This window comes from Bombina bombina, chromosome 4, assembly GCF_027579735.1.
Source record: "Bombina bombina isolate aBomBom1 chromosome 4, aBomBom1.pri, whole genome shotgun sequence".
NCBI classification, from domain to species: Eukaryota; Metazoa; Chordata; class Amphibia; order Anura; family Bombinatoridae; genus Bombina; species Bombina bombina.
In genome coordinates this window covers 571,445,711-571,467,652 of record NC_069502.1, presented here as the reverse complement: position 1 = coordinate 571,467,652, position 21,942 = coordinate 571,445,711, and the positions used below count along the sequence as shown (strand labels likewise).

At 38.8% G+C, this 21,942-nt stretch overlaps 1 protein-coding gene across 2 annotated transcripts in view; it reads left to right on the top strand.

The window, feature by feature from the left end:
- The window catches only part of MAP3K7 (mitogen-activated protein kinase kinase kinase 7), a 467,450-nt gene that overhangs the window by 15,747 nt on the left and 429,761 nt on the right, over positions 1-21,942 (top strand). For both annotated transcript variants that reach the window (XM_053710552.1, XM_053710551.1), the window contains exon 2: positions 14,211-14,321. In XM_053710552.1, the coding sequence (XP_053566527.1) occupies positions 14,211-14,321 (111 nt within the window). The remainder of the gene's footprint in view (positions 1-14,210; positions 14,322-21,942) is intronic.

Here is a 21,942-nt window from a genome sequence, read left to right as displayed (position 1 = left end):
AAGTCAATATTGTTGCGAGATGTTAATCCCAATTTTATTTGAACTATGTAAGTATATTTAGCAGATAGAAGTATTTGTTTTTGCAGCTCAAATATAAGCCAATATTATTGTGAGATGTTTATCCCAATCTTATTAGAAGCTATGTAAGTATTTGGCAGACAGAAGCATATACAATTATGCTATGAAAGAGTGGACTTAAGTGGTTGGATGTGCACCAATATTTTTTGTTTTGTAATTGTTTTGGTCACTTTGGTAGCACTCCCACAATATGTGTGTTAAGATTAAACAGTCCTTTTGTGGTGTGCTTAACCAAAAAAACCCTTTGTTGTGTGTATGTATGTATATTGTGGAGAGAGAGAAAATAAGAATAACTCATTGTGTAGTTCATTAACACATCTAGACAGGCTAGAAGGCTTGTCCCCCCCCCCCCCCCCGAAAACATCTGAATTACATTGTTTCCTATGCAGCAAATGATTCTGGGTAAGATATCCAAATTAGGTTCACAATGACACACCTTTTTACTTCAAGTCTGCTTTTCAGCAGATTCCCTTTATGCCAAAGTATTGCTGCTCACACAGCTTATAAACTTAGCTTGGGTTAGTGCAGTGACAATGACACAATTTTTATAGTCGACAATGACTATTCATGTATAACATTTGATTTCAAAATTAACATTATCAGTTTTTGGAATTAAAAAGTCCTGAGAGTGCCCTTCTTTTCTACAATTATCTACACTTGACTTTTGAGGATTGCACCCAGGTTACTATTACACTACAGTGGTTGGAGTGCTGGGCCACCGGCTATTTTTAATATACTCCTTATATACCACTGGTATATACTGGTTTGGCTATCTGCTATATGTGGATGGGTGTCTTTCAGTAAGTATGTTTACCTTATTTAAGACACTCTCAGCTATGGTTTGGCGCTTTTATGTATTAATATAAAGTTTTAAATATGTTTTTTACTTATATTTGCCATGAGTCAGGTCTATGTACATTTCCTTTTGCAGACTGTCGGTTTCGGTTTGGGAAGCATGATTTAGGAAGTTTATTTTTCTTACCTGGGGTATAGTCCTTTTTTTTTTTTCTTCAAATTGACTTTTTTTTTCTTAAAATTTTGCGGGCAAAATTAGGCTTGCGAGGCCGCAAAATGCTGTTATTTATTGCATCATTCTTGGCGAGAGATTTTTTTTTGGCGCAAAGGTACGTCTTTGATGACTCAAGTCCGTAATTTCCAGCATCTTAGTTGATGCCAGGTTTCCTTGCACGAGGTTGCATCTGTAATGATGCAAGTTGCGTCATTTCCGGATGTTGTTGGCACCCGAAAAAATGTCAACTTCCTTTTGCGTTGTGCGTCATACTTGGCGCCAAAATAGTTATTTTATTTTTCACCCCACTTCCTATATGCCTCTTGCCTTCTATATGTTCAGAGGGCTATGCTGTTTGCATTTTTCCCCATTCCTGAAACTGCCATATAAGGAAATTGTAAATTTTGCTTTAATGTTGTCTTTTCTTTTACATTTTGCAAGATGTCTCAATCTGATCCGGTCTCAGAAGCAACTGTTGGAACCCTGCTGCCTGATCACAGTTCTATCAAAGTTAAGTGTATCTGTTGTAAATTAGCGGAGATTATATCTCCAGCTGTAGTATGTAACAGTTGCCATGATAAGCTTTTGCACGCAGAAAACGTTTCCATCAGTACTAGTACAGTTTCTGTTGTACTTCCGACATCTAATGTACATGATATCCCTGTTCATATGAATGATTATATTGCTGATGTGATACAGAAGGCTTTGTCTGCTATTCCGCCTTCTAATAAACTTAAAAGGTCTTTTTAAAACTTCTCATAAAATTGATGATATTTCTAACGATCAACAACGTACTGAAATATCCTCCTCTGATGAGGATCTCTCTGATTCAGAAGGTCCTACCTCAGACATTGACACTGACAAATCTACTTATCTTTTCAAGGTTGAGTATATTCGTTAAAAGAAGTGTTGGCTACTTTGGATATTGAGATGTCTAGTCCTCTTGATATTTAAACTAGTAAAAGTTTAAATTCCGTTTATAAACCTCCTGTTCCCGGTTTTTCCAGTTCCTGATGCTATTTCTGATGTGATTCATAAGGAATGGATTAAGCCTAGTACTTCTTTCATTCCTTCTTCTAGGTTTAAAAGGTTGTACCCTTTGCCAGCAGCTAGATTAGAGTTTTGGGAAAAAGATCCCAAAGTTGATGGGGCTATTTCTACTTTTGCCAAACGTACTACTATTCCTATGGAAGACAGTACCTTTTTTTTTTTTTTTATTAAGATCCTTTAGATAGGATACTTGAATCTTATCTAAGGAAAGCTTAATTATATTCTGGCTATATTCTCATGCCTGCCATTTCTATGGCTGATGATGCGGCTGCATCAATCTTTTGGTTGTATAGCTTAGCGCAACAGGTTCCTGATTTGTCTAGTATTTTTCGTTTGCTTCAACATGCTAATCATTTTATCTGTGATGCTATTTTTGATATCTTTTAGCTAGAAGAGCTTTATTGCTCAAATCTTAGAATTCTGACATGGTATCTAAGTCTAGATTACTATCTTTCTTTCCAAGGTAACAATTTATTTGGTTCTCGGTTGGATTTAATTATTTCTCCAACATTGGTGTGTCCGGTCCACGGCGTCATCCATAACTTGTGGGAATATTCTCTTCCCCAACAGGAAATGGCAAAGAGCACAGCAAAAGCTGTCCATATAGTCCCTCCTAGGCTCCGCCCACCCCAGTCATTCTCTTTGCCGCTGAACAAGCAGCATCTCCACGGAGATGGTGAAGAGTATGTGGTGTTTAGTTGTAGTTTTTTATTCTACTATCAAGAGTTTGTTATTTTAAAATAGTGCTGGTATGTACTATTTACTCTGAAACAGAAAAGGATGAAGAGTTCTGTTTGTGAGAGGAGTATGATTTTAGCAGCAGTAACTAAAATCATTTTCTGTTCCCATACAGGACTGTTGAGATGAGATAACTTCAGTTGGGGGGAACAGTTGGCAGACGTTTCTGCTTAAGGTATGACTAGCCATATTTCTAACAAGACTGTGTAATGCTGGAAGGCTGTCATTTTCCCCTCATGGGGACCGGTAAGCCATTTTCTTAGTCTCAAACAGAATAAAGGGCTTAATATGGGCTATAAAACTGGTAGACACTTTTATGGGCTAGATCGATTGCTTTATTTGGGCATTTTATACAGTTTGATGTTGAAATTCACACTCTATAACTTTGGGGAACGTTTTTTTACGTCAGGCACTGGTTTAGACACCTTCCCAGTCAGGAAGGGCCTTCTCTGTAGTAGGCAGAGCCTCATTTTCGCGCCATTACTGCGCAGTTACTTTTGAGAGCAGTACATTCAGCTGCATGTGTGTGGGTCTGGAAGTAGTTGAAAAGGTTCCTAGAAGGCTTCATTTGGTATCGTATACCCCCTGGGTTTGGTAAAGTCGCAGCAAAGGCTGGAGCTGGGACTGTAGAGGGGTTAAAACTGTAAACGGCTCCGGTTTCCTCATTTTAAGGGTTAAAGGTCTGAAATTTGGGGTGCAATGCTTTGAATGCTTTAAGACACTGTGGTGAAAATTTGGTTAAAATTGAACAATTCCTTCATAGTTATTCACATATTCAGTAAAAAAGTGTGCCCTGTTTAAAATTTAAAGAGACAGTAACGGTTTTGTTTTAAAACGGTTTTTGTACTTTATTGACAAGTTTAAGCCTGTTTAACATGTCTGTGCCTTCAGATAGACTATGTTCTGTATGTATGGAAGCCAATGTGTCTTCCCCTTCAAAAATGTGATAATTGTGCCATAGCGTCCAAACAAAGTAAGGACAGTACTGCCACAGATAGTAAAGTTGCCCAAGATGATTCATCAGATGAAGGGAGTAGACATAGTTCTACATCATCTCCTTCTGTGTCTACACCAGTTTTGCCCACGCAGGAGACCCCTAGTACTTCTAGCGCGCCAATGGTTGTTACTATGCAACAATTGACGGCAGTAATGGATAACTCCATAGCAAATATTTTATCCAAAATGCCTGCATTTCAGAGAAAGCGCGATTGCTCTGTTTTAAACACTGAAGAGCAGGAGGGCGCTGATGATAATTGCTCTGTCATACCCTCACACCAATCTGAAGTGGCCATGAGGGAGGTTTTGTCAGATGGGGAAATTTCTGATTCAGGTAGAATTTCTCAACAGGCAGAACCTGATGTTGTGACATTTAAATTCGAGCATCTCCACGCACTGCTTAAGGAGGTGCTATCTACCCTGGATGATTATGACAACCTGGTCATTCCATAAAAATTGTGCAAGATGGACAAGTTCCTAGAGGTTCCGGTGCACCCCGACGCTTTTCCTATACCCAAACGGGTGGCGGACATAGTGAATAAGGAGTGGGAGAAGCCAGGCATACCTTTTGTTCCCCCTCCTATATTTATGAAATTATTTCCTATGGTCGACCCCAGAAAGGACTTATGGCAGACAGTCCCTAAGGTCGAGGGGGCAGTTTCTACACTAGCCAAGCGCACTACTATTCCTATCGAGGATAATTGTGCTTTCAAAGATCCTATGGATAAAAAATTGGAGGGTTTGCTTAAAAAGATTTTTGTACAGCAAGGTTACCTCCTGCAACCTATTTCGTGCATTATTCCTGTCACTACAGCAGCGTGGTTCTGGTTCGAGGAACTAGAAAAGTCGCTCAGTAGAGAGACTCCGTATGAGGAGGTTATGGACAGAATTCACGCACTTAAAGGGCCACTAAACCCAAATTTTTTCTTTCATAATTCAGATAGAGAATAGAAATTTAAACATTACATTTTACTTCCATTATTTATTTTGCTTCATTTTTAAAATATCCTCAGTTGAAGAAAAAGCAATGCACATGGTGAGCCAATCACACGATGCTTCTATGTGCAGCAACCAATCAGCAGCTAGTGAGCATATCTAGATATGCTTTTCATCAAAGAATATCAAGAGAATAAAACAAATAAGATAATATAAGTAAATTAGAAAGATGTTTAAAATTGCATTCTCTTTCTAAATCATAAAAGAAAAAATGTGGGGAAGGTTCCACATGTCTCACTTATCTTCAAACCAAATAAAGAGACAGGCATTCTTACATTGTGTAGAAGACCTTTTAAAAATGGGAGTGATACACCCAGTTCCAACTGTGGAACAAGGACTGGGGTTTTACTCAAATCTGTTTGTAGTTCCCAAAAAAGAGGGAACCTTCAGACCAATTCTGGATTTAAAGATTCTAAACAAATTTCTCAGAGTGCCATCGTTCAAAATGGAAACTATTCGAACGATTTTACCTACAATCCAGGAGGGTCAATTTATGACTACAGTGGATCTAAAGGATGCGTACCTACATATTCCTATCCACAAAGATCATCATCAGTTCCTAAGGTTTGCCTTTCTGGACAAACATTACCAGTTTGTGGCTCTCCCATTCGGGCTAGCCACTGCTCCAAGGATTTTCACAAAGGTACTCGGGTCCCTTCTAGCGGTTCTAAGACCAAGGGGCATTGCAGTGGCACCTTACTTGGACGACATTCTGATACAAGCGTCGTCTCTTTCAAAGGCAAAGGCTCACACAGACATCGTTCTGGCCTTTCTCAGATCTCACGGGTGGAAGGTGAACATGGAAAAAAGTTCCCTGTCTCCGTCGACAAGAGTTCCTTTCTTGGGGACAATAATAGATTCTTTAGAAATGAAGATTTTCCTGACAGAGGTCAGAAAGTCAAAACTTCTAAACGCTTGTCAAGTTCTAAACTCTGTTCCACGACCTTCCATAGCTCAGTGCATGGAAGTAGTAGGGTTGATGGTTGCAGCAATGGACATAGTTCCTTTTGCGCGAATTCATCTAAGACCATTACAACTGTGCATGCTGAAACAGTGGAATGGGGACTATACATACTTGTCTCCAGTGATTCAAGTAGATCAGAAGACCAGAGACTCACTCGTTGGTGGCTAACCCAGGATCACCTGTCCCAGGGAATGAGCTTCCGCAGACCAGAGTGGGTCATCGTCACGACCGACGCCAGTCTAGTCGGCGGGGGGGGTGGTCTGGGACTCCCTGAAAGCTCAGGGTCTATGGTCTCGGGAAGAGTCTCTTCTCCCGATAAACATTCTGGAACTGAGAGCGATATTCAATACTCTCAGAGCTTGGCCTCAACTAGCAAAGGCCAGATTCATAAGATTCCAATCAGACAACATGACTGTTGCTTACATCAACCATCAGGGGAGAACAAGGAGTTCCCTGGCGATGAGAGAAGTGACCAAAATCATAAAATGGGCGGAGGATCACTCCTGCCACCTATCTGCGATCCACATCCCAGGAGTGGAAAACTGGGAGGCAGATTATCTGAGTCGTCAGACATTTCATCCGGGGGAGTGGGAACTCCACCCAGAGATATTTGCCCAGTTGACCCAATTATGGGGCATTCCAGACATGGATCTGATGGCGTCTCGTCAGAACTTCAAGGTTGCTTGCTACGGGTCCAGATCCAGGGATCCCAAGGCGACTCTAGTGGATGCATTAGTAGCGCCTTGGACCTTCAACCTAGCTTATGTGTTTCCACCGTTTCCTCTCATTCCCAGGCTGGTAGCCAGGATCAAACAGGAGAGGGCCTCTGTGATTTTGATAGCTCCTGCGTGGCCACGCAGGACTTGGTATGCAGACCTGGTGAATATGTCATCGGCTCCACCATGGAAGCTACCTTTGAGACAGGATCTTCTAGTACAGGGTCCATTCGAACATCCAAATCTAGTTTCTCTCCAGCTGACGGCTTGGATATTGAACGCTTGATTTTATCTAAGCGTGGGTTTTCGGATTCTGTGATAGATACTCTGGTACAAGCCAGAAAACCTGTAACTAGAAAAATTTACCATAAAATATGGAAAAGATATATCTGTTGGTGTGAATCCAAGGGATTCTCATGGAGTAAGATTAAAATTCCTAGGATCCTTTCCTTTCTCCAAGAAGGTTTGGATAAGGGATTATCAGCGAGTTCTCTAAAAGGACAGATTTCTGCTTTATCTGTCTTGTTACACAAACGACTGGCAGCTGTGCCTGATGTTCAAGCTTTTGTTCAGGCTTTGGTCAGGATCAAGCCTGTTTACAGACCTTTGACTCCTCCCTGGAGTCTGAATTTAGTTCTTTCAGTTCTTCAAGGGGTTCCGTTTGAGCCTCTACATTCCATAGATATCAAGATGTTATCTTGGAAAGTTCTGTTTTTGGTTGCTATTTCTTCTGCTAGAAGAGTTTGAGTTATCTGCTCTGCAGTGTAATCCGCCCTATCTGGTGTTCCATTCAGATAAGGTTGTTTTGCGTACTAAACCTGGTTTCCTTCCAAAGGTTGTTTCCAACAAGAATATTGACCAGGAAATAGTTGTGCCTTCTTTGTGTCCGAATCCAGTTTCAAAGAAGGAACGTTTGTTACACAATTTAGATGTAGTACGTGCTTTAAAGTTCTATTTAGAAGCAACAAAGGATTTCAGACAAACGTCTTCTCTGTTTGTCGTTTATTCTGGCAAGAGGAGAGGTCAAAAAGCTACTGCTACCTCTCTTTCCTTTTGATTGAAAAGCATCATCCGATTGGCTTACGAGACTGCCGGACGGCAGCCTCCCGAACGAATCACAGCTCACTCTACTAGGGCTGTGGCTTCCACATGGGCCTTCAAGAACGAGGCTTCTGTTGATCAGATATGTAGGGCAGCGACTTGGTCTTCCCTGCACACTTTTGCCAAATTCTACAAATTTGATACTTTTGCTTCTTCGGAGGCTATTTTTGGGAGAAAGGTTTTGCAAACCGTGGTGCCTTCTGTTTAGGTAACCTGATTGGCTCCCTCCCTTCATCCGTGTCCTAAAGCTTTGGTATTGGTTCCCACAAGTTATGGATGACGCCGTGGACCGGACACACCAATGTTGGAGAAAACAGAATTTATGCTTACCTGATAAATTACTTTCTCCAACGGTCCACGGCCCGCCCTGGTTTTTTAATCAGGTTTGATAAATTTCTTTCTCTAACTACAGTCACCACGACACCATATGGTTTCTCCTATTTTTTTCTCCTGTCCGTCGGTCGAATGACTGGGGTGGGCGGAGCCTAGGAGGGACTATATGGACAGCTTTTGCTGTGCTCTTTGCCATTTCCTGTTGGGGAAGAGAATATTCCCACAAGTTATGGATGACGCCGTGGACCGGACACGCCGTTGGAGAAAGTAATTTATCAGGTAAGCATAAATTCTGTTTTCAACTATCACTGGGGGGATGGGAGTTTTTTTGCCTCAGGATAAAAGATCTAAAGGTAAATCTAAAGCTTCTAATCGTTTTCGTCCTTTTCAACAGAATAAGGAACAGAAAACCAATACTTCCCCCTAAAGACTCTGGTTCCAATTGGAAACCTTCAATTTGGAATAAATCCAAGCCTTTTAAGAAACCAAAGCTAGCCCCCAAGTCTGCATAAAGGTGCGGCCCTCGATCCAGTTCAGCTGTTGGGGGGCAGATTGAAATTATTCCAAGACATTTGGGCAGATTCTGTTCAAAATCAGTGGATTCAGAGTATTGTCTCTCAAATGTATCTAATAGGATTCAGAGTAAGACCTCCTGTGAGAAGATTCTTTTTCTCTCGCGTTCCAGGAAATCCGGTGAAGGCTCAGGCTTTTCTGAAGTGTGTTTCAGATCTAGAGCTTTCGGGGGTAATCATTCCAGTTTCGTTTCAGGAACAGGGTCTGGGGTTTTATTCAAATCTATTCATTGTCCCAAAGAAAGAAAATTCATTCAGGCCAGTTCTGGATCTGAAGTTTTTGAATCGTTTTGTAAGTCACAACTTTCAAAATGGTGACTATAAGGACTATTTTACCTTTTGTTCAGTAAGGTCATTATATATCCACGATAGACTTACAGGATGCATATGTTCACATTCCGATTCATTCAGACCACTATCGTTTTCTGAGATTCTCTTTTATAGACAAGCATTACCAATTTGTCGCTCTTCCATTTAGCCTAGCAACAGCTCCAAGGATATTTTCTAAGGTTCTTGTGCCCTTCTATCTGTAATCAGAGAACAGAGTATTGCTGTGTTTCCTTATTTGGACGATATCTTGGTACTAGCTCAGTCTTTACATGTAGCTGAATCGCACACAAATCAACTAGTGTTGTTTCTTCAAAGACATGGTTGAAGGATCAATTTACCAAAGAGTTCCTTGATTCCTCAGACAAGGGCCACCTTTTTAGGTTTCCAGATAGATTCAGTGTCCATGACTCTGTCCTTAACAACAGACAAGAGACAAATGAAATTTGGTTTCCGCTTGTCAGAACCTTCAGTCTCAATCATTCCCTTCAATGGCTATGTGCATGGAAGTGTTCAGTCTCATGACTGCAGCATTGGACGTGATTCCCTTTGCTCATTTTCATATGAGACCTCTACAGCTTTGTATGCTGAATCAATGGTGCAGGGATTATACTCTATCACAATTGATATACTTAAATCCCAACATTCAACTCTCTCTGACTTGGTGGTTAGACCATCATCTTATACTTCAAGGGGCTTCTTTTGTTCGTTCTACCTGGACTGTGATCACAACAGATGCAAGTCTTTAAGGTTGGGGAGCTGTCTGGGGATCTCTGACAGCACAAGGGGTTTGGAAACCTCAAGAGGCAAGGTTACCAATCAATAATTTAGAACTCTGTGCTATTTTCAGGGCTCTTCAGGTTTGGCCTCTGTTGAAGAGAGAACTATTCATTTGTTTTCAGACAGTCAATAACACAACTGTGGCATATGTCAATCATCAGGGTGGGACTCTGTCCCCTAGCTATGAAAGAAGTATCTCGGATACTTTCTTGGGCGGAATCCAGCTCTTGTCTTATTTCTACAGTGCATACCCCAGGTGTAGACAATTGGGAAGTGGATTATCTCAGTCGCCATACCTTACATCCGGGGTAGTGGTCTCTCCATCCAGATGTATTTTGTCAGATTGTACAGATGTGGGGTCTTCCAGAAATAGATCTGATGGCTTCTCATCTAAACAAGAAACTTCCCAGGTACTTGTCCAGGGATCCTTAGGCGGAGATGGTGGATGTTTTAGCAGTTCCTTGGTTTTACCAACCTTCTTATATCTTTCCACCTCTAGTTCTTCTTCCAAGAGTGATCTCCAAGATCATTATGGAACAATCGTTTTTTTCTGATAGCACCAGCGTGGCCTCACAGGTTTTGGTATGCAGATCTTGTCCGGATGTCCAGTTGCTAGCCTTGGCCACTTCCTTTAAGACCAGAACTTCTGTCTCAAGGGCTGTTTTTCCATCAGACTCTCAAATCATTAAATTTTAAGTTATGGAAATTGAACGCTTAGTCATAGAGGTTTCTCTGGCTCAGTGATTAATACTATGCTACAGGCTCGTAAGTCTGTTTCAAGGAAGATTTATTATTGTGTTTGGAAGACCTATATTTCATGGTGTTCTTCTCATATATTCTCCTGGCATTCTTTTAGAATTCCTAGAATTTTACAGTTTCTTCAGGATGGTTTGGATAACGGTTTGTCTGCAAGTACTTTGAAGGGACAAATTTCTGTTTCATAGAAAGATTGCTAAGCTTCCTGATATTCACTGTTTTTTTTTTTTTCAAGCCTGTTGTTAAATCAATCTCTCCTCCTTGGAGTCTTAATTTGGTTTTGAAGACTTTGCAGGCTCCTTTTGAGCCTATGCATTCTTTGGATAATTGTCTGCTCTCTCTCGTGAGTCTCCTTTTTCTGGTTTTTCATCAGGTTAAGCCTGTTTTGCAGACTTCGTTTAAATTTCTTCCTAAGGTTGTGAATTTCTAACTCTTGAAAGATCATTCTTTGGATGTTGTAAAAGCTTTGAAATATTATGTTAAAGCTACTAAAGATTTCAGGAAGACTTCTAGTCTATTTGTTGTTTTCTCTGGTTCTAGAAAAGGTCAGAAAGCTTCTGCCATTTCTTTGGCATCTTGGTTAAGGCTTTTGATTCATAAAGCTTATTTGGAGGCGGGACAGTCCCCACCTCAAAGCTCATTCTACTAGATCAGTCTCCACTTCTTGGGCTTTTAAGAATGAAGCTTCAGTTGATCAGATTTGCAAAGTCTACACTAAAATTGTTATTGTTTAAAAAGATAGATAATGCTTTTACTACCATTTCCCCAAATTTGCACAACCAACTTTGATATAAAAATATACTTTATAATATTTAAACCTCTTAATGTCTGACTTTTTCTAAGCCACCTTCAGACAACCTCTTATCACATGCTTTATTTGCTTTTCACAACAGAAGACTGCTATTTCATGTGGGCCATATAGATAACATTGTGTTCACGCCCGATAAGTTATTTAAGATTTAGCACAACAGTACTAAATGCAAGTCAATAGGTAATAGTCATGTGATCAGGGGGCGGTCAGAAGATGCTTAGATACAAGGTAATCACAGATGTAAGAAGTATATTAATATTACTTTGTTGTGCAAAACTGGGGAATGGGTAATAAAGGGATTATCTATTTTTTTTTTAAAAAAAAGAAAAATTATTGTAGACTGTCCCTTTAATTCACTGTTCAATTAATTGTTAATATGATGATCTTGATAAAGCGAAGCCCCAATGTCTGGTTTCATAACTTAATTGGAATTAAATTGCTACGTGCAGAAAAGAGTAGCTTTCTGCACATAACAAGGAAACTTGATAAAAGATGTATTCTACTTAACAAAAATTATGTAGTGCATACCACACAGGTTATTCCCTATGACAGCAGACAGAAAACTGGAAAATGACAGGGGACTATGTTCAAAGCTACTCAGACAAGCACAATAGACCTTAGCTGTGTTCCCTGCTACTTCTCATTTATGCTGAAATGTGCAGTTAATGTTAATAATACAGGTTAACAATAAAACTGGCATATGTGCGCTTTCGTCCACAATCAAGCAACTCCTGCTATAACTAACCTGCAGCTTCAGGCTTTCAACGGCACAATGGAGTGTGGGCATGTAGAAGAAAGAATGTCAGTGCTGCTAGTAGAGTGTCTTTACAAGACGCAGAGTAATCCAAAGACAGCGCACTGTAATATTAGTACTCCAGGCGAAAGTAAAAGTCCAAAAAATGTATTGCATCAAGTTAAAATCGCAATCTGTGGTTCAAACAGCACACATAGTATCAAGCATGTTGAGTGGAAAGAGTCTCACGCAGATGCTTTTCGTGCGCCTGCGCATTTTGGCTGTATCTTTTTATGTTAATGCGTGCCAATTTACAGTGCTGATGAAATTAAAAGAATGCAAGCCTTCTGTACAAACAGATGCAAGCTATTGCAGTCAAAGAGAGTGTACATTTCTGATAAACTAAAAGCCTTAAAAGCAAAGAGCAGTAAATTTTCAAATACAAAGGGAGAACATTATTTTCGTTTAGGTATCTTAAGATAAGATGCAGCAATTTACAATAACTGTGCTAACTAGCATTCTATTCCATTTCTTGCTTACAAGAGCCCTCTATGGTAATTCCAGTATCCCCTTCCACCTCTCTTGCCAATTACAACACTCTTGGTAATCCCACCTACCCCTGGGGGCCCTGCAACCCGTTTTGGGAATCACTGAATAAAACACTGTCGCCTTATTAGCATAAATGTTTTACTAGTTAGCATTTTTTTTTTTTATGTAGTAGGCTCAGTGTTCTCCCCAGGTCCTATTTAATGGGAACGTTTAAACCAGTGTTAAGATGAAATGAATATCACTTTACTTTTTTTTTTTTTTTTTTTTAATGTTTAATAAAATTTATTTGACAATTTGTTTAAGGAATAGGAAAGTCAAATAATCAGAGCATGTAATTGTAAGATACTTTTAAATTCACTTCTATTTTCAAATGTGCTTTGTTCTCTTCGTATCCATTGTTTAAAATGTATATGCACATTTCCTAAACTAGTGGGAGCTAGCTGGTGATTGGTTCCTGCTTACATTTGTCTCTTGGGTTTGGCTAACTAGATGTGTTCAGATAGCTGCCAGTAGTGCAATGATGTTCTTTCTGCAAAGGATAAAAAGAGAATGACGCATATTTGATAATAAAAGTAAATTTAGAAAGTTGTTTAGAATTGTATGTTCTATCCGAATCATGAATGATATTTTTGGGGTTTCTTGTTGCTTTAAATTACTCTTAAAGGGACATTAAACGCCAAAGTTTTCTTTCATGATTTGGATAGAACATTCAATTTCAAACATTCCAATTTACTTCTATTATTAAATTTTGCTTAAAATGCTAAAATGAATAAAACAAATATTTAGTATAGTACACTTGAAATTCTAGTTTTCTTTTAACATTTACCTATATTTGAATTCTTTTGATGTTTAAAGGGACAGTCAACACCAGAATTTTTGTTGTTTAAAAAGATAGATTATCCCTTTTATTACCTATTCCCCAGTTTCGCATAACCAACAGTTACAATACACGTTTTACTTCTGTAATTACCTTGTATCTATGCCTCTGCAAACTGCCCCCTTATTTCAGTTCTTTTAACAGACTTTTACCCAATCAGTGCTAACTCCTAGGTAACGTCACGTGCGTGAGCTCAATGTTATCTGAAAAACATGAGCTAAGGCCCTCTAGTGGTAAAAAACTGTCAAAATGCATTCAGATTAGAGGCGGCCTTCAAGGTCTAAGAAATTATGAGTCTACCTAGGTTTAGCTTTCAACTAAGAATACCAAGAGGACAAAGCAAAATTGAAATTGGTGATAAAAGTAAATTTAAAAGTTTGTTTAAAATTACATGCCCTATTTAAATAGTGAAAGTTTTATGTTGGCCTTCACTGTTCCTTTAACTTTTTTTTTCCTTGAAAGGGACAAAATAGTTGTGTGTTTTGTTTTGCTACCTGTATTAGCTTTCCACTTTTCATGACCTTTGAGTTCAGGGATATGACTCTTCCTATTTAATGTGAATACCCACTAGAACTTTTGCTATCTTGGTCCATATATTAAAAGCTGTGGTGGAGCAGTTATGCAAGACATCCATATTGCCTTCCTTGCATATTATGACCAATGTTCATGTGTTTAATAGATTTGCTCCTTCAAAAAACGGCTTTACTAGTTCATAAATTATCATTACTGTCAACATGAAGAAAATATTCACCTGTAATTATAAAATGTGATTACTGAATTTCTGGGAAATTTTAATTCAGAAGATATAATTTTGTCTTTTACAGGTTGTTGGAAGAGGCACATTTGGTGTTGTCTGCAAAGCAAAATGGAGAGAGAAAGATGTGGCTATCAAACAAATAGAAAGTGAATCAGAAAGGAAGGCATTTATTGTTGAGGTAACATTGTTGTTTGTGCAATTTGTGATAGAAACATCTGGTTAATATAAGTTGCTATCATTGTTCTCTCAATATTCATGTTTGGCTGGATCAGTAATTTATTAATGTTTATTTCTCATCTCTTCTGGGTTTTACTGCAATCTTCTATAAAAAAAAAACACAAGGGCGCCAAGATGGCCTAGCAGTCTTTCTACCATCACAGTGTGATAAAGACCCTTTAAACTGGATTGTATTAGCTACCATGCCCTATTTTTAAGGCCTGATGAAACGGTCCAAGGGAGGCTGAGAAACATGTCGCCTGTTTTTAATAAAAAGTTTACTACTACACTTGCTGTTTTCTGATATTATTGATCAACCACTCCTGAAAAGGGTGAGAAAATTGATGATCCGAGTGTCCATGTATCTTCGGTCTTCTGGGCTAAAGAGAAGTTCCATCTTGCATTTATAGCACTTGCGTATGCTGTATTCTTGTGAGTACCACTTACTGGGATATTTCTACACCTTATATCAGACTGTGCTAGGCCATGTTGGTGCTCTTGTGTTCTTTTAAATAATTTTTATTTTTATTTTATTGAGGTTTAATACAACAAATAACAATTGGGCAATAATTCGCATGACATGCAAATACAAGAAGAAGAGATCATATCAATAACGGAGAAAAATAAAAAATAGAAGAACATTGACATACAAACAATCTCCAGATACAGTCATGTCAAAAAAGGAATACAGATATTATCTAGGAATGCAAATAAAAAAATTCAACCTCATGTTTTCTGTTATAGTGAGCCTCCCTTAGAATATGATAAAATAAAAAATATAGCATTTACCCCCAGAGGAATTTAGAGGCCGCTCTTGGACCCCCTGGAATATTAGTATGTCATAGTGGGGGACACTAAGGAAAATAAGAAAATGGGCCACTCTTGGACCCAATATGTGAATTAGAATGGCAATTAACCAGCACTTAAGTATGGCGAGTTACTAAAACAGGTACCAGTTGCTATTGAGCCACATGTAAGGGTAGCGCCTGGGGATATATTCTTAACTTTTAGTAAGTTACAGAAAAGGCTGTATGGGGAGAAAGGTGCAGATCTATTAGGGATCCGCAAATCCTATGTCTCAAAGGCTAAATAAATATTGTTTCACTAGCAAATGTTATGATTAAAACATCATTGCCATCTAGTGGAAAGACTTGGTACCTACTGTATGTAGAATAGCATGTTTATATCGACCTCTGCCTCAAGAGAGTAATGTTAATTGATGTGTATAAGAGTCTTGTCTAGTAGTCAATACAGTACAACTGTTCAAGGATAGAATTGGACTTAAATGGAGGGTAAAACATAAGAACGAGAGAGAAAAAAATATATATGTGTGTGTGTGTATATGTGTATATATATATATATATATATATATACAAAATAAACATATTTTAGACATTGAGCAAGTTGTAAATTGGTTGCTGCGTGGCTTATTACAAAGGGACAAATCTCTGCTCTTTCATTTTTATTTCACAGAAAGATTGCTATACTTCCTGATATTCACTGTTATGTACTGTACAGGCTTTAGTTCGTTTTAAGCCTGTCATTAAATCAATTTTTCCTCTTGGAGTCTTAATTTGGTTTTGAAGGCTTTACAGGCTCCTCCATTTGAGCCTATGCATTCTTTGGACATTAAACTACTTTCTTGGAAAGTGGTGTTCCTTTTGGCTATCTCTTCTGCTAGAAGAGTTTCTGAGCTATCTGCTTTTTCTTGTGAGTATCCTTTTCTGATTTTTCATCAGGATAAGGCAGTTTTGCGGACTTCTTTTCAATTTTTACCTAAGGTTGTGAATTCTAACAACATTAGTAGAGAAATTGTTGCCCCTTCCTTGTGTCCTAATACTAAAAATTCTTTGGAAAGATCCTAACATTCTTTGGATGTGGTAAGAGCTTTGAAATATTATGTGGAAGCTACTAAAGATTTCAGGAAGACTTCCAGTCTATTTGTTTTATTTTCTAGTCTTAGGATAGGTCAGAAGGCTTCTGCTATTTCCTTGGCTTCTTGGTTAAAACTTTTGATTCATCAAGCTTATTTGGAGTCGGGTCAGGCCCCGCCTCAGAGAATTTCAGCTCGTTCTACTAGATCAGTCTCCACGTTGTGGGTCTTTAAGAATGGAGCTTCAGTTGATCAGATCTGCAAAGCGTAACTTGGTCCTCTTTGCATACATTTACTAAATTCTACCGTTTTGATGTATTTGCTTCTTCAGAAGCAGTTTTTTGGTAGAAAAGTTCTTCAGGCAGCTTTTTCAGTTTGATTCTTCTCCTTTTGATTTAAGTTTTCTTTCATTTATGAGAATAAACTTATTTTTTTGGGTTGTGGATTAATTTTTTCAGTGGAAAATGGCTGTTTTTATTTTTATCCCTCTCTAGTGACTCTTGCGTGGAGTTCCACATCTTGGGTATTGCTATCCCATATGTCAGTAGCTCATGGACTCTTGCCATTTACATGAAAGAAAACATAATTTCTTTCATGTAATTGGCAAGAGTCCATGAGCTAGTGACATATGGGATATACAATCCTACCAGGAGGGGCATAGTTTCCCAAACCTCAAAATGCCTATAAATACACCCCTCACCACACCCACAATTCAGTTTTACAAACTTTGCCTCCTGTGGAGGTGGTGAAGTAAGTTTGTGCTAAGATTTCTACGTTGATATACGCTTCTCAGCATTGTTGAAGGCCGATTCCTCAGAGTACAGCGAATGTCAGAGGGACGTGAAGGGAGTATCACTTATTTGAATACGATGATTTCCCTAACGGGGGGTCTATTTCATCGGTTCTCTGTTATCGGTCGTAGAGATTCATCTCCTACCTCCCTCTTCAGATCGACGATATACTCTCACTTTACCATTACCTCTACTAATAACTGTTTTAGTACTGGTTTGGCTATCTGCTATATGTGGATGGGTGTCTTTTGGTAAGTATGTTTTTTATTACTTAAGACACTCTCAGCTATGGTTTGGCACTTTATGCATTTATATAAAGTTCTAAATATGTGTATTGTACTTCTATTTGCCATGAGTCAGGTTCATGTATTTCCTTCAGCAGACTGTCAGTTTCATATTTGGGGAATTTAAACATTTTTAAGAAATGTATTTCTTACCTGGGGTTTAGTCTTTTTTTTTTTCTTCAATTGACTACTTCTTGCTATTGCGGGTATTAGGCCCGCGGGTGCGTCAAATGCTAAACTTTATTGCGTCATTCTTGGCGCGAAAAAATACGTTTATGACGCAACTTCGTCATTTCCGGCGTCATACGTGACGCCGAGACCTTTCACACGGCGGCCATATCCGGTTATTTTTGGCGCCAAAAAAGTTTACGTTACGTTGTGCGTCATACTTGGCTCCACATTTTTTTCATTATTTAAATACCCCATTGATGTTTGCCTCTTGCTTTTTTCTCTATCAGAGGCCTATGCTTTTGCATTTTTTTCCCATTCCTGAAACTGTCATATAAGGAAATAGATAATTTTGCTTAATATGTTGTTTTTTCTCTTACATTGATCAAGATGTCCCAATCTGATACTGTCTCAGAAGTTTCTGCTGGAACATTGCTGCCTGACATCGGTTCTACCAAAGCTAAGTGCATTTGTTGTAAAAGTGTAGAAATTATTTCACCAAATGTCATTTGTAATAGTTGTCATGATAAACTTTTACATGCAGATAGTGTTTCCATCAGTAATAGTACATTGCCAGTTGCAGTTCCTTCAACTTCTAATGTGCATGTTATACCTGTAAATTTTAAAGAATTTGTTTCTGATTCTATTCTGAAGGCTTTGTCTGCATTTCCACCTTCTAATAAACGTAAAAGGTCTTTTAAAACTTCTCATTTAGCTGATGAAATTTCAAATGACCAATAACATAATAATTTATCCTCTTCTGATGAGGATCTATCTGAGACAGAAGATCCTTCCTCAGACATTGACACTGACAAATCTACTTATTTATTTAAAATAGAGTATATGCGTTCTTTATTAAAAGAAGTGTTAATTACTTTGGATATTGAGGTAACCAGTCCTGTTGACTTTCAGTCTAATAAACGTTTAAATGCTGTTTTTAAACCTCCTGTGGTTTTCCTATTCCTGAGGCTATTTCTGATATGATTTCTAGGGAATGGAATAAGCCAGGTACTTCTTTTATTCCTTCTTCAAGGTTTAAAAAATTGTATCTTTTACCAGCAAAATCTATAGAGTTTTGGGAAAAAATCCCCAAAGTTGATGGGGCTATTTCTACTCTTGCTAAACGTACCACTATTCCTATGGAAGATAGTACTTACTTTAAGGATCCTTTAGATAGGAAGCTTGAATCTTATCTAAGGAATGCCTATTTATTGTCAGGTCATCTTCTCAGACCTGCTATTTCTTTGGCTGATGTTGCGGCTGCCTCAACTTTTTGGTTGGAGAATTTAGTGCAACGAGAATTGGATCCTGACATATCTAGCATTACTCGCTTACTGCAACATGCTAATCATTTTATTTGTGATGCCATTTTTTATATCAAAATTGATGTTAGATCCATGTCTTTAGCTGTATTAGCTAGAAGAGCTTTGTGGCTTAAATCTTGGAATGCTGATATGACATCTAAATCTAGATTACTATTTCTTTCTTTCCAAGGTAATAATTTATTTGGTTCTCAGTTGGATTCTATTATTTCAACTATCACTGGAGGATGAGTTTTTCTGCCTCAGGATAAAAAGCCTAAGGGTAAATCTAAGGCGTCTAACCGTTTTCGTTCCTTTCGTCAGAATAAGGAACAAAAACTCAATCCTCCTCCCAAGGAATCTGCTTCCAATTGAAAGCCTTCCTCAAATTGGAATAAATCCAAGCCATTTAGGAAACCAAAGTCAGCCCCTAAGTCCGCATGAAGGTGTGGCCCTCATTCCAGCTCAGCTGGTAGGGGGCAGATTAAGGTTTTTCAAGGATTTTTGGATAAAATCTGTCCAAAATCATTGGATTCAGAGCATTGTCTCTCAAGGGTATCGAATAGGATTCAAAATAAGTCCTCCTGTGAGAAGATTTTTTTTTTCTCTCACGTATCCTTGTAAATCTTGTAAAAGCTCAGGCTTTTCTGAAGTGTGTTTCAGACCTGGAGTCTTCAGGGCTAATCATGCCAGTTCCTCCTCAGGAACAAGGTTTGGGGTTTTATTCAAATCTATACATTGTACCAAAGACAGATAATTTATTCAGACCAATTCTGGATCTGAAAATTTTGAATCGTTATGTAAGATTACCAACTTTCAAGATGGTAACTATAAGGACTATTCTGCCTTTTGTTCAGCAAGGAAATTATATGTCCACAATAGACTTGCAGGATGCATACCTTCATATTCCGATTCATCCAGAACACTATCAGTTTCTGAGATTCTCTTTTCTAGACGAGCATTACCAATTTGTTGCTCTTCCATTTGGCTTAGCAACAGCTCCAAAAATCTTTTCAAAGGTTCTGGGTGCCCTACTATCTGTAATCAGAGAACAGGGTATTGCGGTGTTTCCTTATTTGGACGATATCTTGGTACTAGCTCAGTCTTTACATACTGCAGAATCTCACACGAATCAACTAGTGTTGTTTCTTCGGAAACATGGTTGGAGGATCAATTTACCAAAAAGTTTCTTGATTCCTCAGACAAGGGTCACCTTTTTAGGCTACCAGATAGATTTAGTGTCCATGACTCTGTCTCTAACAGACAAGAGACGTTTAAAATTGGTTGCAGCATGTCGGCTCCTTCAGTTTCAGTCATTCCCTTCAGTGGCTATGTGCATGGAAGTTTTAGGTCTCATGACTGCAGCATCGGACGCGATCCCCTTTGCTCGTTTTCACATGAGACCTCTACAGCTTTGTATGCTGAATCAATGGTGCAGGGATTATACAAAGATATCACAATTAATATCCTTGAATCCCAATGTACGACACTCTCTCTGACATGGTGGATAGATCACCATCGTTTGGTTCAAGGGGCTTCTTTTGTTCGCCCAACCTGGACTGTGATCACAACAGATGAGTCTTTCAGGTTGGGGAGCTGTTTGTGGATCTCTGACAGCACAAGGGGTTTGGAAATCTCAAGAGGCGAGATTACCAATAAATATTTTAGAACTCCGTGCAATTCTCAGGGCTCTTCAGTTCTGGCCTCTACTAAAGTGAGAACCGTTTATTTGTTTTCAGACAGACAATATCAAAACTGTGGCTTATGTCAATCATCAGGGTGGGACTCACAGTCCCCAAGCTATGAAAGAAGTATCTCGTATACTTGCTTAGGCGGAATCCAGCTCCTGTCTAATCTCTGAGGTGCATATCCCAGGTGTAGACAATTGGGAGGCGGATTATCTCAGCCGCCAGACTTTACATCCAGGGGAGTGGTCTCTCCATCCAGATGTGTTTTCTCAGATTTTTCAGATGTGGGGGCTTCCAGAGAGATCTCATGGCCTCTCATCTAAACAAGAAACTTCCCAGATACCTGTCCAGGGATGTTCAGGCGGAAACAGTGGATGCGCTGACACTTGACCTTGGTGTTATCATCCTGCTTACATTTTCCCGCCTCTAGTTCTTCTTCCAAGAGTGATCTCCAAAATCATGGAACAGTCTTTTGTGTTGCTGGTGGCTCCAGCATGGCCACACAGGTTTTGGTATGCGGATCTGGTTCGGATGTCCAGTTGCCCGCCTTGGCCACTTCCGTTACGGCCGGACCTACTATCTCAAGGTCCGTTTTTCCATCAGGATCTCAAATCATTATATTTGAAGGTATGGAAATTGAACGCTTAGTACTAAGTCATAGAGGTTTCTCTGACTCAGTGATTAATACTATGTTACAAGCTCGTAAATCTGTTTCTAGAAAGATTTATTATAGAGTTTGGAAGACTTCCATTTCATGGTGTTCTCATAAATTCTCATAAATTCTCCTGGTGTTCTTTTAGAATTCCTAGAATTTTGCAGTTTCTTCAGGATGGTTTGGATAAGGTTTTGTCTGCAAGTTCCTTGAAAGGACAAATCTCCGCTCTTTCTGTTTTATTTCACAGAAAGATTGCTATACTTCCTGATATACACTGTTTTGTACAGGCTTTAGTTCGTATTAAGCCTGTCATTAAGTCAATTTCTCCTCCTTGGAGTCTTAATCTGGTTCTGAGGGCTTTACAGGCTCCTCCATTTGAACCTATTCATTCTTTGGACATTAAACTACTTTCTTGGAAAGTGTTGTTCCTTTTGGCTATCTCTTCTGCTAGAAGAGTTTCTGAGCTATCTGCTCTTTCTTGTGAGTCTCCTTTTCTGATTTTTCATCAGGATAAGGCAGTTTTGTGGACTTCTTTTCAATTTTTACCTAAGGTTGTGAATTCTAACAACATTAGTAGAGAAATTGTTGTCCCTTCTTTATGTCCTAATCCTAAGAATTCTTTGGAGAGATCCTTACATTCTTTGGATGTGGTAAAATATTATGTGGAAGCTACTAAAAATTTCAGGAAGACTTGCAGTTAATTTTTTTATTTTCCTGTCCTAGGAAAGGTCAGAAAGCTTCTGCTATTTTCTTGGTTGAAACTTTTGATTCATCAAGCTTATTTGGAATTGGGTCAAACCCCGCCTCAGAGAATTACAGCTCA